The sequence below is a fragment of the Rattus rattus genome, chromosome 1 (assembly GCF_011064425.1).
Source record: "Rattus rattus isolate New Zealand chromosome 1, Rrattus_CSIRO_v1, whole genome shotgun sequence".
Classification (NCBI taxonomy): Eukaryota; Metazoa; Chordata; class Mammalia; order Rodentia; family Muridae; genus Rattus; species Rattus rattus.
The window spans coordinates 238552834-238568739 of NC_046154.1; the positions used below are offsets into that span (position 1 = coordinate 238552834).

General features: G+C 46.8%; 1 protein-coding gene across 2 annotated transcripts in view; it reads right to left on the bottom strand.

The window, feature by feature from the left end:
* Window positions 1–15906, bottom strand: part of Asap1 (ArfGAP with SH3 domain, ankyrin repeat and PH domain 1) — a 282525-nt gene that overhangs the window by 243913 nt on the left and 22706 nt on the right. Inside the window, exon 2 of one of the 2 annotated variants that reach the window (XM_032916072.1) lies at window positions 658–784. In XM_032916072.1, the coding sequence (XP_032771963.1) occupies window positions 658–784 (127 nt within the window). Of the gene's footprint in view, window positions 1–657; window positions 961–15906 lie in introns of those variants that run through there. The other variant, XM_032916064.1, reaches the window with a different exon arrangement.

The following is a 15906-nucleotide window of genomic DNA, read 5'->3' on the forward strand; positions in this document are numbered from 1 at the left end:
AGATCAGCTCTGCAGACTGCATTGAGTGTCCTGCGGATCTGGTGCAGCAGAGCCTTGAGCCCTAGAGAACCAAAGCCACTGGGGCAAGGGGAGCTGGGCGGGGACCTGTTTGTACAGACCTCTTTCCACTAGGCTTTTGCTCACTTTAGGCACAGGGGACTAGCAGACACAGGCCCGGGGATGGCAACAGTCTCAACTGAAGTTCCCTTTTATTCCTTTGGGTTTTTCCACAAGCCCTTATCTCTACAGCTAAGCCTGCCTGGCCCCGCTGGGCTGCGGAGAAGTGCATTCGCGGCCCATCTCCAAGTCTCTAGCCGGTGACCTTGGCCACGCAGCCTCGCCTTTCTGCCCTCGGTGGCCTGACGCCATGTACTTCGCGGGTTAGGAAAGGGTCACAATGATGTATAAGCGCTGAGCAGACTGCCTGGCACCCAGACAGGGTGCAAGACAGAGAGGATCTATCTCTCCTCTACTCGCGTGTCCAGAGCTTGCTTAGTCCTTCCCCACTTCAGTCCCCCGGCTTTCAAGCCTGCAGGATCTGGGAAAGGGCGGCCAACCAGGATCACAGGGGCCGGGGGCTGCCGGAGGGGGTGTGGCTCCCGGAGTCCCCAGGCTCCCTAGGGCCCCAGCCCACCCAGCTGCCAGGCCGCCGCCTACCTCCTCCAGCAGCGTGACGGTGTTCCTGCAGTTGTGCAGCCGCGTGGTGAAGCTGGACGTGGTGGGCGAGTTGTAGTCCTCGGTGGTCTCGGCGATGAACTCGGACACGGAGATCTGGTCCGGCATCCTGCCGCGGGAGGGACGAGACACAAGCGGGGGCGGGCGTGAGTCACGGCGCAGGCTCCCGGGGCCGCCGGGCGGCTCATGAACGCCACGCGCGCAGCCCGACCCGCCGCGGCGCCCGGCCTGGCGCGCGAGGAGCGGAGCGGAGAGGAGCGGAGCGAGCGGCGCAGCGCCCTTCAAACTGCGAGCGGCGCGCGCAGGCTGCGGCCGGGGACGCGCCTCCCCGAGCGCACGCAAGGGGCGGCGGGGCGGGGCGGGACGGGGCGGGGCGGGGCGGAACGGACCGCTTCGAGGAGCTGAGGAGCGGCGAGGCCCGACTGACTGGGGCGCTCGCTCCCGCGGCGCGGCGGGAGGCGCGCCCGCGCCAGTCACGGGAACAAACACGGAAGTGCTCTGCGCACGCGCCGCGCCCGCCCCGCCCCTCTCCCCCGACCCCTCCCGGCCCGCGCGCGGCCTCCACCTCGCAGCCGCCCGCGCTAGTGCTCGTGCCTGTGGGGCTCCGGAACCGCGCCCCACACACACACTCGGCCGCCCCCAGAGCGGTTACTTCAGCGAGCTGGTTACGCGAGCGTTTTTGCAAGAGAGGGACCAAAAAAAAAAAAAAAAAAGTTGTTCGTGTTCTTTTTTAGTCCCGAGTGGGTGCAGGAAGCGAGGCCCGGAAAACCGTCTCCCTCCTGCGCGGGCCGAGGAATGGGGGCGCAGCCCTGCTGCCCTCTGAACGCCAATGCTGTGCCTTGTGCAGAGGAGACAGGAAGGGTTGTTTTAAAACACTTTCATCAGTCCATGTGCAATTGGGTTTTTCCTACCCCAGAGGACCGCTGAGGATGAGGAGATGCAAAAAAGTATTTTTCAGGTGCAAATGCTCTTCCCTGCTAAGCAGGAACTAAATTTCTTTGAGAAAAGTACCTATTCATCCCTATCAAAATGTCTAGTGTTGTTAGTCCAAAATACCCGTTTAATTTCTCACCATTCACTGGAAGGTATTGAGAACAGTACAACAAAAACCACCTATACCTAGGGATTGGCCTACAGGAGCCTTTGAAAGCTTGTGGCTGGTTTCCCTGCAAGCTACTTTGGAAGGCAAGCACTGTGGCCCACTCAGACCTGCCTGCTTACCATTGGATATAGCTAGAGGTTGTGTTCACTGGCCTTTCTGTCTTTCATGGGGAACCGCAGGGAGGGGAAGATTGCATGTCAAAAGGAAATGGTTCGCCCCATAAACTGACAAGTTCTAAGACGAGGGATGTCAGCAAAGGCAACATTCCCGCTGTCTTGGAATTTGCTCTGCAGCAGAGGATCAAACCAATAGGCAATACAGAGGAGTAGGAGATATATGTATGAAAATGACAGAGCCATACATACATAAACCATGCTCAGAGAAGGTTCCGATAAAATGAGCAGAAAAGAATGAATAAACCGCTTGGAACCCTCTTGGCTGAGAATCTTGGGCTGCCAATTGCCTCCCATGCAAGTAAAGACAGGGACACTCACTCAGGAGACTGAGTAAACGTTCATAGAGGGGAGGTTTGCTTCCTGCATAGGAAAAATGGTATAAAATGTGTGCTGTTTATCGCCCTGGCCTGGCCGAGTTGGGTCTGCACTGTGCATCTGTTGAAGTTCTTACCAGTGCTTTCCAATGCAGGGAAGTGTTTCAGCCTGCTAAATAAAGGAACTTGCTAAGGGAATGGGCACAAAGAGACACTTCCCTGGCAAAGTGTGAGAAAATGACCCTTAGAGACATTTCTATTAAAAACCAGCGAATAAAGAGGTAAACATAAAACAAGAGTACTTTCTTTCCTCAGAATTTTAAAAGTTTGCTTTGGGACACCTGGAGGGTGAAGCTCTCAGGGAGAAAATAGGCAGGAGGAGATTGGCAGCTGACCAGCCACGCCTGCAGGGACACTGGTTGCCATGGTTGCAAAATGTAGCTTTTGAGGTATGAACAACCCAGAAGGGAATCCAACCTCACTTCTCACAGCATCTAGAAAATTCTCCAAGTTGGAACAAATATGACCCTTATTAGCTTGGACTAATTAAGCTCCCTGAGCCTTGGTAATCTCATGCTCTCCCATAAAGTACCAAGAGCAAACCAGTAAACACTGGGGCTTTCTTCCAAAAGCCAGTCTGGGTTTTGGTATTGGCAAGTACAGTATCTCTCCTCTCCCTCTTCCCCTCGGCCTCTCCCCCTCCCCCAAGCTTCAGAGCTGTCATCTAGTAGCTGCCCCTTCTACTGGGCTGGTAGCACTCCTCTGAATGGGTCGTAAGTAGTAAATATGAACTGTTGAGAGCCTAGACTTAGTGAAAAAGTGTGTCTGTTTCCAGAGGCCCTGGATTCCAGAGCCTTCTCTAATACAGATACCTTGGGTTTGGGCGACATGACTTAAAATAAGAGGGTAGTGTGTCAAAAATGACCACACAGAGCCTGCCAGCGGGAGCTGATTTGTGTGTACACCTGGCTCTGAAGATGAAAAGGGAAAGAGTATTACAGCAAGCTAAGCTCAGCCATAGTAAACAGCCAGGGATTTCTCTCTTGACTGAATTCACCAGACAGCGCAAACCACCGCCATCCAATGCTGTTTCAGTTTCCTCCGAAGATTAGGTTATGTACCTGCTCCTCCCCTGCCTCCTCCAGCCAAGAGAGGAATATATGAACAATGCGAGATTGTGCTCTGGTAAGTATATCCCTCCTTAGACTGCTCTGCAATTAGAATTTCAAAGCTTCGCACCTCAACCCACCATTTCTGGGGTTCACGGACCATAATCCTCTTTAAATTTGAAACCATGCCCTAGTGCAAACCATCTGTACCTCCCGTCCTCTCAAATACCCTGAACACCATTCCTGGATATCTAAAAGCAAATAGAGTCTGGCGTGGGCAAAGCTGAAAGGCTGGGTTTCTTTACAGGGAGCTACCCAGAAATACACACTTATCCTCTCCAAAGCCAGAAAAAACACGTGCACATAGACTCGAGCTTCTGTGAACTCAGCTTATATAAAGCAAGCACCATCTACACTGTCGTCATTATAATCCCCCTCAAAGACTGTTTATTACCTCTCATTCTGCTAAGCACTGCTCCCAGCGGCAAGACAGTCATCCTGCAAGGGTGCTTTGTGTCCTTGAATTGAAGCACCAAGAGGTACAAGCTTGTTCTTCTGGACAGCATTAGCAGGGCTGACCACTGTCACCTGGGAATTGACTCTGAGTCATATTTCCACTCACAAGCTTCACTCTCCCATCTACTATGGAACCAAAGGAGCTCGCTTGCAGGATGACTGACAGCGATCCAAACCGGGGGAACTGGAGGTGGGTAGTCAAAGGTGCTCTCGAAGCCTGGAAACCCATTGCTACTCTGAGCCGCAGCGTTAGCCAGCCACTGCACTCATCAAATCCCTTGTGGGACCAGCAAAGGAAAAATGCTTCAAGTTCCTGGAACTTGAGTTTCTCCACTCTGCCCCTGGCCTTGTTTTCTCATGTGTAAAATCAGGGTAATCAGATTGTTAGTAGAAATGAGAAAAGATGCCGGTAGAGATGTTGACACAGAGTTTATTCTCTTTGAACGTCTCTTGTATGAAGCAGGACTATAAATGCATCTCCGTCCATCCCACAACTCAGATATCTCTAAATTAGTTACCTGGAGGATGGGAGGAGGTGAGAGGGAGGAACGACTACCCTCCCAGAATCTGGAATCCTGGATGTGGGAAGAAGTAGTCTTTGGAAGATTTGCTTATTCTTGTAAGAGGCCAGACTTCCTAGTGATCAGTCTAGATTTTGGAAGTTAAGTGAACAAGAAGGTCAAAGAGGATCAATTCCAGTCAGGATGGGAAACAATCATTGAGGGCCACCATGAGATGGCCCAGAGAGTTAAGTCCTTGCCACCAACTCTTGACAGCTTGGATTCAATCTGTGGAACCCATGGTAGGAGTAGAGAACAGCACCCTCAAATTGTCCTCTGACCACATACATACTCAGCCACATATGTATCGAGACATACAGAAACACACAAAGAATTTCTTAGAACCAAAGGTCAAACTAAAGAAGGATGTTTTAAGCCAGGCAACTTCTAGGGGATATAACAAAGAATTCCATTCTCAGGAAGGAGCATTGATTGATGAGTGACTTTCAAATGTGAATGACTTGGGCTCACATCTCTGCCACACATCAGCTATCAGACCTTATTAAAGTGATTCACTTCTCTGAGTCTTGGTTTCCATATCTGTAAACAGGGAAATGGGACACACACACACACACACACACACACACACACACACACACACACACAAACAAAATCTGTATGTGGAGATAGAAATTCTGGTATTTCTAGCTTGTGTTCCCTTTCTGAACTCTTATGGCAACTTCATATGCAAGTTTTAATTATCCAAAGTGTCCCATGGAGAAAAGCAAGACTGGAGTAGAGGTCAGGACCCTACTACCTAAGCACCCATCCCTAGCCAGGCACTGCACTAGTGCTATGCATGTAGTGACTAAAACCTCCACTTAGTCCTAAGGAGCAGCCACCACAGTAACAGAAGCATAAAAACAATGAAATTAAACTACAAGGTTTTACTCTTGAGCCTTGTGGGCCTGCAAAATTGGTCTCTTTTACTGTATGGCCTTAGATAGTGATGCTATCCTGGATGCAGTATTCCATCACAGGTAACCGAGGAAACCTTACGCAGTTCACTTGTTAACTCAGATCTGTTTTCTATCAGCTTAAAGAAATACTGCAGGGAGGGAAAGTCCTCCCCAGGCAACAGTGATGTGTCTAACTACATGTGTTATTCTATTAGGCTCATGTTACCATATTCTCCCCGAAAGAAAGGCGGTTTTCTTTGCGTTCTTTCTACAAGTGTTTCCCAAGTGCACTTGTACAATTTCATGTAATATATTTCTAAAGCCTGTTCTATTTCTGATTGTGCTTAATTTAATTTAAATATGTCACATAAAACCACTAGAGTGTTCTCAGCAAGAGCGGAACATGGTTTGTTTGGAGACACAAAAACCCTTCTATTCTACCTTTCTGTTTCCTACTGTTCTCTCTAAAGGTGTTAGGAGAGAAAAAGCATGCAGAATACTCAGAACCCAAAGCTCAAAGCCCGAGTATCAAGTGAATGAACTGAGGACTACATTTCTGTCTTGCAAAAGAGGGGTTATGATCAACAACTACAATCCCACCATGCACCTTGGGTTGCAGTCACGATCCCATTTAACTTGGCAATTATGTACAGTGGGCAGAGGCTATTCCCAACTTACCTACAGGGGACACTGAAGCTCAAAGGTCACCCTGATGGATTCTGAAACAGGCCCTGGTGGTTAGCCAGTGTTCTGCAGGCCCTGGTGGTCAGCCAGTGTTCCACATGCTCAACAGAGTGATCAGAGATAGTGAGAGGTCCCAGAAGCCCAGGAAAATTCCCCTGCCACAGTTCACATGGGTTTCCCTCCTCTGTGAGTCCAGTTTCAAAGCTTGACTGGTCTTGAAAACAGTCCCTGTCTCTATTGATTAGGGATTAATCTGCACATGAGTATTCTCAACAACAGCCAGATCCCTCTGTCATAAAACACAGAGCAATACTAGCTCAGTTCCAACAGACTTCAGATTCAGGTACACTGTAAACTTCCCACGGTGACAAGTAGCTCTGTAAATGTTAGGGATTGGAGAGAACTCAGATCTTCCTATTGAGTTTCCTACACTACCAAGTTCCAGATTGTCAATTCCCAGGGAGCCCTGTCCTTCTCGGTCTCATCTATGTCCCTCAGGAATTAAAGAAAGGACAGGATCCTGGTGCTGCAGGCTTGACATTGTATAAATAAGCACTGTCCCCTGAAACCTTCCTAAGAACATAGTGAGCTGGCACGTCTCTAGCTGTGAGAACTGGAGATACACAGCCTGCTCAAGGTCAACAGGTAATGAGTTGACTGATGCTTTTCAATTTGTCTGACTCCAAACCCTGCAGGTCTTTTTTCCCCACAGAAGGTTCTGCCTAGTACAGGTCCCTGCAGGCTTCCCATAAATGTGTTTTGAACTGTACTGGTTCCTTTTATTTTTTTTTTTATGAGATACATCATTTCCAATATAAGCAAACCAACCTCCAGAGAAGAAAAATTGTGGTGTTTTATAGGATTCCTAAAATCCAACACTCTATAGAAGTCTGGGATCTTAAGCCTTTATTTTGTTTCTGCCAAAGAAACACAGCCCTGGGGAAAAAAATGGCGAGCTATTTATATGAGATCCCGGCTTCTTCTTATCTTGGGTGGACTGGTTTGGCTTTAACTTTAGCAGATAGCACTTAGTCACGCCCAGGTCTGTGCTATCTCAAAGGAGAATACACACCTTTTAGGGCCTCCTTCCCTGGCTCCTTTTCAAATATTCTCATTTCTGGGTTACTCTGTGAAGCCCTTGAGGAGGCACAGGCGGCACACCCACTCGCCGTTGGAACACTCACGGTTAGAGCACCCCAGCTCCGGACGCTTACACGTTATGACCTGAAGCATGGAAGGATGGATGACAGCGGAGGAATGAAGGAGAAGAAAGTGTTGCTAAGGAAGAAGACTTAGGACTGGAGAGCTGGAGAGAGTGAAGTTGCTTCCAGTACCTATCATCACACACCAGGCGCCAGAGACGACGTAAAGGAAGGGTGATCTACTTCCCAAATCTGTCATTCTCCAGACAAGGGAAATGATTTCCAAGCAGGCAGGTATGTGTGAACTCTGAGAGCCAGATGTCCTGCCTCCCAAGAGTTTCCTACTTCTCCATCTTCCCTGGCTCCATGTCTAAGGAAAGAGTACAGACCCTGTAGTAAGACGCTCCCATCTCTCATGCAGAATGACGATCTTAGCATCAAAATATCAAGGAATGCCTGGGAGCATGTGTCTGCTATTAATAACTATAATGAGGGCTGGGGCTATAGCTTAGGGGTAGGCTTTCCCATACTATGTGTAAGGCTCTGTATGTGTAAGGCTTTGAAAGTAAGAAACACAGCTGGGTGGTGGTGGTGCATGCCTTTAATTCCAGCACTTGGGTGAGGTGGCTCTCTTAAGTTCCATGTCAGCCTGGGCTACACACACACACACACACACACACACACACACACACACACACACACACAAACAAAAAACGAAAAAAAATGGTCTAAAAAAAAAAAAGCAACACACACACACACACACACACACACACACACACACACACCCAACATAAATATGGCATACCACCACTTAAGTAATGCCTGTAATTTGAAACAGAATTCTAAGCGACAGTTCTCACCTCCTGTTTCATTCTCTCTTCCCCATTTTATTAGCACCACCTCCCTTTTCTTTCCTGTTCCCTAAAGCCAATACCCACACCATCCCCTATCCTTCCTTCTTAGCTATCTTAACGTGAGTGACCCATGAGTGATCTTAACGTGAGTGATCTTTTCACAATCAAACTGCCCCTTCTCTCATCCCAAGGGGACCCAACACAGAGTGCAGACCGCGTGTCCCCTTTGCTCTTATGATTAGTACACAGTGTGGCCATTTCGAAAGAAGGGATCACACTGCCTTCCAGGTACCGCAAACATTTTCCAGTGGGAGTGGTGGTGTTAGGTTGAGTCCCAGAAGGCCCGCATTTGTCTTGCTATTCCCAGTCCATAATCTTCCCATGGTGCGACCTGAATTCAGATAACCTGGATGCCAGTGCTGCTGCTTGTTACCTCAGGCAAGCTACTATTCCCAGTTTTTTAACCTTCAGAAGGAGGATTATGACAAGACCTCTTTTGTAAGTGTGCTGGACGGCTTAAATAAGATTATCCATGCAAGGTGCTCAGTGCAGTCCCCAATATGCAGCCACCGTTTATCATTACTGAAACTCTAAACAGGCACTAAGTAGATTGGGCAGGGCTTAAAAGCATGCATAAGACAGAACCCATCATGGAGAGACTAACAAGGAACTGTTTAAACACACACCAAAAAGTCGATCTTAAAATGTGACTAGGCAGGGGCTGGAGAGGTGGCTCAGTGGTTAGAGCACTGACTGCTCTTCCAGAGGTCCTGAGTTCAAATCCCAGCAACCACATGGTAGCTCACAACCATCTGTAATGGGATCTGATGCCCTCTTCTGACGCATCTGAAGACAGCTACTCATCAATAATAAATAAATAAATCTTTTAAAAAAAAATGTGACTAGGCAAAGGTGACTTGCATTTCTACGTGTCTGATAAACCCAAACTCCAGGGTGTAGTGGGCAGGGGGAATGTGTGTTTATGTTTTATATGTGTGCATGGTGTGTGTGACAGTGGGCACACGTGTCACTCATGTGTGTCACAGGGCACATGTAGAGGTCAGAGAACATCTTCTGGGAGTCTACCTCCACCTCCAACTTGAGTCAAGGTCTCTCTTGCATACTGCAGGCTCACTGGCCCCTGAGATTTTTAGCAGGTCAATTCTCTTGTCTCTACCTCCCATCTTGCCATAGAAGCTTTAGGACTGCAGATGCACACTAACATATCCGGCTTTTTGACCTGGGCTCTGGGATCAAAACTGAGGTTACCATGTGTACAGGGCAAGCACTTTTACCCGCTGAGCCATTTTCCTGCCTGAGACCTGGCTTTATACGCTGTCTGTTATGAGTTGCTACTTATCGGAAACACAACTCAAGAAGAAACAACTTAGTAAAGGCAGCACAGAGATGTTTGCGCGGAAAGTCGGGGAGGCTGGCCCTTTCTCTTGGCCATTTTTTTTTTTTAACCTCCTTTGGCTTTTTTTCCCCCTCTGTGGTTAAGACCGGAAGATTAGGGCAGATACTTTCTGAGGTCCCTAGGGTCACAACATCTCATAGCTCAGTAACAGCATTTGAAAACTAAGCCTAAAGATCAGGATGCTATGGTTGTGTTCACAGGCTACTGAGAAGCCAAGAGCTGCTGGCAGGCCATCATTCTGGGCCAGCAGGACCTTCTGAGGGATGTTCTCTATTACTCACTTTCTCGTTATCTTTTCCAGAAAGGTGACTTTACCTGCAACATGTTTGAGCCCGCATAAGATGACCTGCATCATATCAGAATTTTAGCAGTCCAGTCTTATGAAATACAGGGTGCCGCTTCATTTAAAGAGAAAAATTGCCCACCCACTGCAGAGTTTTCTTAGCATATGTTACTGGTTAGCAACTTTCTCAAGTGTGAACACTCCAAATCACACTAGGGGTGCTAATTAAAAAAAATGAAACCTTTCTAATTGTTAACAAAGCTTCTGAAAGGTGCATCTAGCTTCTGTTTCAATTTTTTTTTTTTGGTAAGGTTTTATTTTTGGAAAATTAGTCCTTTTGTTCTGGCCTTATAGGTGTAGATGTATCCTATATACTAACTCATGCAATTGCTGGGTACTGGGGGAGCTGGTTTGTGCACATGGGTTCAGGTGTGCATGGCACGATTCAGAAGTGTTCATGTGTTTGTGGGTGTGCATAGAAGCCAGGAGTCAACCTTGAGCACAGTTCCTTGGGCACGATCCACCTTAGGTTTTGAGACAGTCTATCAGGGGGACCTGTGCTCATAGGCTAGGTGGTCAGCAAGCTCCAAGAAGCTTCCTGCCTTTGCCTTTGTAGTGGTGTGGATTAAAAGCACACACCACCACACCTAGCCTTCACATACATTCTGGGGACTGGACTCAGATATCCGTGTTTATTCAGCCATCTCCTCGTCCTGAAATTGCTGTCTTAATAGGTGGCAGAGACCTTACTGTTGGATGACTTCCAGAGGTTCATTTCAATCTCTTAGGGATTTATTTATTTATTTATTAATTAATTAATTTATTATTGTATAAGTGTGTGGGTAAGTGTGTGAGTGAGCAGACTTTTTGTCCAATCTTTAGGTTTAAGAGCTATCTTTTATTTACGAATTTGAACATCTTAAAATCACCAGCAGTTCAGACAAAGCTTTAGAACACGGCTTACAGTTCCCATTTTGCTCTGTCTACACCCCTTCCTTTCAAGAAACCCCTCTCTCAGATCCCATGTGACTCAACAGACCTCCCCACCACGAATCCCTGAACTAAAGCAAATCTTCCCCTAAGGTCCTGCCATCAGCCGCTAGAAAAGGAGCTAATACGAGGACAGAAGAAAACATTTGTAAATCTTATCTGTGACAAGATATCAGAGTCTCTAGAAGACGGAAACTCTTGACACCCCAAACAAAAAGACAAATATTTAATTTTTCAAACCATCTAAGGAGTTGAATAGCCCTTATCCCAGACAGTAACCTCAAAGAGATGTCCGACATTAGTCCCTGGGGAACTGCACCTCAGAACCATATCTGTCCTGCTCACCAGGATGGTCACAGTCACAAGTACTGCTGAGGAGGAGAAGCGGGGACCACGAGGAGTTGCCAGGACATAAACAGACACAGCTTGGGCGCAACCTGGGGTTCTGTATCACATGACTCCGCAATCCTGTTCTGTATGAACCCAAACGCTTTCCACACACCCTTTAATCCCCACAAACCCCCTATAAAGTAGCTATTTCTTTCTTCATGGTTAATGGGTAGGAAATGGAGGCTCAGAGACGCCAGTTGTCAGGTCCAGCATTCTTCAATCAGTAAGTAGAGAGCTACAACATACACACAAGTCTGACTTCAAAGTTCACGCCCCTTTCATCTCTTACATTGCACAACACTCACTGCAGTGATAGTGCTTCCCTGGGCGTGCAATCAGCTACCCTCTATCTGGCCTTTCTTTCTTCACTAACGGGGCTCCAATTTGATTGGTCCACCTCTCTCAAGGCTACTGTGAGAGGTAAGTATAAGTATTATGCAGGACTTTGGGGGAAAGTGCCTTATTAAAGAGCTATGCTTCAGAGTGTTATTATCTAGAATACACAAATAATATCTATCAGGATTAAACACCAAGAACAACTGACAATAAGTGTGCTAATAAACTATTCTCAGTAGAGACAACATAAATGCCCAATATATACACATATATTATGTATTATATATCACATATATTATGTATTATATATTATATGAGAGTGTGTGTGTGTGTGTGTGTGTGTGTGTGTGTGTGTAATCCAACATCCTTACCTATCAGGGGAATGCAAACTAAACCACTGCAATTCCATCCCACTCCAGCCTAAAATGGTTATCACTGAGAAAACAACAAACGTTGCTATGGATGAACTAAATAGAAACATATGTGAATAGCCGGGAGTGTCAACTAAGACAGACACTATAGAAATTGATGTGGAGGTTTCTGAAAAGATTAAAGCTACAGTTACCATATAACTCAGCTGCACCACATGCCCAAAGGACTCCACAGCCTACGGCAGATACCTACTCATCCATGTTCATGGATGCCCTAGGTCACAACAGCAAGGAAATGGAACCAGCTTAGACGACCATCAGCAAAGAGTTGGATCATGAGAATGGGGTGCGTAAAAACACAGTGAAACTTTATAAAGCTGTAAAGACAAATGAAGTTATGAAACTTGTGGAAAGTGAGGAAGTTATAAAACTTGGAAGGTAATAAACTAAGCAAACTATCTCAGACTCAGAAGGCCAAATATCCCATATCTCTCATATGCAGAGCCTCACACTAAACGCTTGCATTTATGTGGGTTTGAGTATGTGTATAGACTATGAAACTAGAAAGGGGACCAGGAAGGGAGATTCAAGGGTATTGAGGAAGGGGGCAGACAGCACACATGCATGAAGGCAGAACAGAGGCTACCGAGGTGGGGAAACTCCATAGAACACCTAAGCCTTTGTAGGGTAATCACGTAATCTTTATGAGCTACTCGAGGAATCTTATCATCCTTTCCCCCTTTCCTACTTCCAACTGTCCTTCATGCAGATGTGATGGCTGACATTCCAGCAGCCATTTAAAATCATGAGGCAATAGGCCAAGGGACTAGAATTAGGGGAACAGAGAAGTCTGAGTTTCCTGGTAACCATGGGATAACATTACCTGGCCTTGGATTCTCTCTAAACTTCTCTGGTTTGATGTGGGTGGAGGTGGAAGGGTAGGGGTAGAGGCTGGGATAGAGGGGATATACAACTAAGTGCCACTGCTATTTGGGTCCTGTTTACATATAATTGAAATGCACTCTTAATTCACAAGCTAGGCCTACATGCATGCTAACCCAACCAAGAATGTATGAACACAGCTCATCTCAGAAGGGGTGGAAATAAATTGTTTTACCAGAGTCATTTTCCCAAGGTGTGCTCTACGGTTGAGATTTTTATGATGAAAGCCTTGGGATTCTACTGGGTTATTTTGAAGACACTCACTAAGGCCTGTTTTGTGGAGTTACAGAATTGCCGAAAAGATTGGTCTCAATTTGCCATGCACGCACAGTACATTTTGTATGCACTTAAATTCCATCTCAGCAATTGCTTCAGAAAACCAGCCTCCAAGGAGCCAATGAGCTTCCACAGAGCCGGGTCCTGAAGAAGCAAATGTATTTATCCGACCTTTGCACCACTGCTTAAGGGAGCGGAGGCAGGGCGGATTCCAAACACGGTAAGATGATTGCGCTCAAAGACTTCTACACTTTAAAATCAATATTGGCCCAACATTTTCAGTAGAATCAGGTTAGATCTCAGGAAAGCGGCAGCAGTTTTCCCACGGAGAAATAGGATCCCACTTTGGTGATTTGTTTAGCTGTTTACTTACGGCCGGGGTGCTATTTATCAACAGTGGGTTATTTATAATCCAACAGCAGGTTGGTAGGGTATTAGTGGGTCAAGAACAGCTTTTCCTTCCTTGCCTATCTCACGTTCTTTAGAATTCAACCCACAATGACATAAATAAGGATGAAATATTTGAAAAGAAGGTCTTTGCACACAGATTGCCCTCCTCTGGGGTGATACATTGGATTTCGTGCATATAAAAACGCCTAGAGCTGATGACCAAAGTGAGTGCTTGCTGGGTTGACCAAAGTGAGTGCTTGCTGGGTTAAAGTCTCTCCCAGACCTGCAGACCCCACAGGTCTCCCCCGTTCTCGGTTTCTCTCACTTGCCATGTGTTTGTGATCTCCAGGACCTGTTTGGTGTTACAGAAGAGACGTCCCTCTGGATTTGTGAGTGTGTTTCTAGAGAGGCTCATATGAGGAGAGAAAACCCACCATGACCATGACGACACTAGCCCTTGGGCTATCCTAGACAGAACAGAAAGGAAAAGGCAGGCTGAGTACCAGCATCCATCACTCCCTGCTTCCTCACTGTGGATTCTATGTGATCAGTGTGTATCTTGTAGTCCCCAGCTCCCAAGAGATGGAGACAGGAGGTTTCTGGAGACACAACTGGATCTGCTCTCCTTGTCATGACCCCCTGAACCTTCAAACCTGAGCCCAAATTAATCCTTCCTTCCTTAAGTTGCTTTTGCCAGCAACAAAGTAACTTATACACTGACTCGTTGTATCAGCGTAGACAGAGAACAATAATGAGAAGCCACTACAGTGAAAAAGGAAAATTAGTGCTGACCACAAACTAGAGATTTGCTAATACATGACCCTTACCTAAAGAAATTCTGAATACACGGGCATGCTCATGAGAACACACCATTCTACTCATCCTATCCTGGTGTCAATGACCTCCTGAAAACATGTCAAGTCTTTGTGACTTATAAAGAAGGGCTTGAGTCGTGACGAGATGGTTAGGGTACAGTGCCACATGTAGGCCTTTTAGAACCAAGGAAAACATAAAAGAGACACGGAATAATTTCATAATGGCTGCTGAGAGATGGCCTGGCATAGAACACAGGGCTCAATTTTGTTCAGACATGAATCCTCATTGCTAAAGTGTGGCTAATGACACCTAGGCACACATTTAATACTAAGAGGCATGTGTGCTAAGATTCACAACAGTACTACACACACACACACACACACACACACACACACACACACACACACACACACACCACAACTTTATAACGTCTTTACGAAAAGAATCTGCAGCTTCAGAGAGCTGGGAAGACAGCTCAGTTGGTAGCTCAATTCCCAGAACCCATGTGTAAAACCCAGACATGACGGCATGTGCATGTAACCCTAGCACTGAAGTGGCATACATGGGAGGCGCTCTGGGGCTTGTTGGCCAGCCAGTGTAACTAAGCCCTTGTCTAAACCGCACCCCTTACACTGGCCTTACAAACCCCAAGGCAATGAGAAACCCTCTCTCAGAAAATAAGGTGGACTTCTAAGGTGTGACACCTGAGGTTTACCTCTGTCTTCCACAAACATGTGTACACATGTAAATCACTACACACAGAGTGGGGGAGGGGGGAGAGCGCACACAAGTGCATTCTAAAACCAGACCAAAGTATTCTGGTCAGCAAATAGCCCCATACTCTGAGACTCTACAGGAGCCTGGCACCTTGACTTGTCAGACCTATGCCAATGTTGACTTGATTCTAACGCATGTCTATTTATAACAATGGCCAGCTACTACCACCTAGTCTTCAGGTGAGAGAAGCTAAAACAAGAAGAATATTAATATACTTAATCCATATAGCAAGAAAGGGACTCTTTCCAGTGTCTCTCATTTTATCTTCTGCCCAGCCCTGAAAAGAGAGGCAGTTCTGAGAGGCCGTGAGACCTGCTCATCTTCACCCAGCTACCAAGCGCTTGCGTCCATATTGGAAACTATTTCTGGCACCAGATTCAAATCTGCCTCAGCCATAGAGCAACTGAAGCATAGAATTGATGATGAAGATTCTCCGCAGACCTGGAATAGATTTGATCTGGGCAGCCCAGTGAACTCAGGTGTTTAAACTCCAGATCTTCCCATTACGAAGGGTAAAACTGCCAAATCGAAATCCCATAGAACACAGCCTGCTCCCTCTTCAGAATGCAAGAAGGCATAGAGCCAGAGCCACGCTTCTGCAGAGAGGCTTCCTCCGAGAGGTGCTCTGCTGCTTTGCATAATCACTTTTCAAAGAGTTGATCTACCTGTTGTGTTTAATGAGTCTGGGTTCTTGCTTCACTCAGAAAGCTGGCGAAGCTCTTCAGCGTTCGCTGCGTGCTGGGGAAGCAGAGCCGACCTTAAAGCCAGGATGAGCACGCCTTATGCGGTGCTGGAGCTTGACCTGGGAATTCATGGGGAATTCAAAAGGAATGCCAAACATACATCTCTCCACATTTTCACAGAAAGAGGGTAATAACTGCACACGT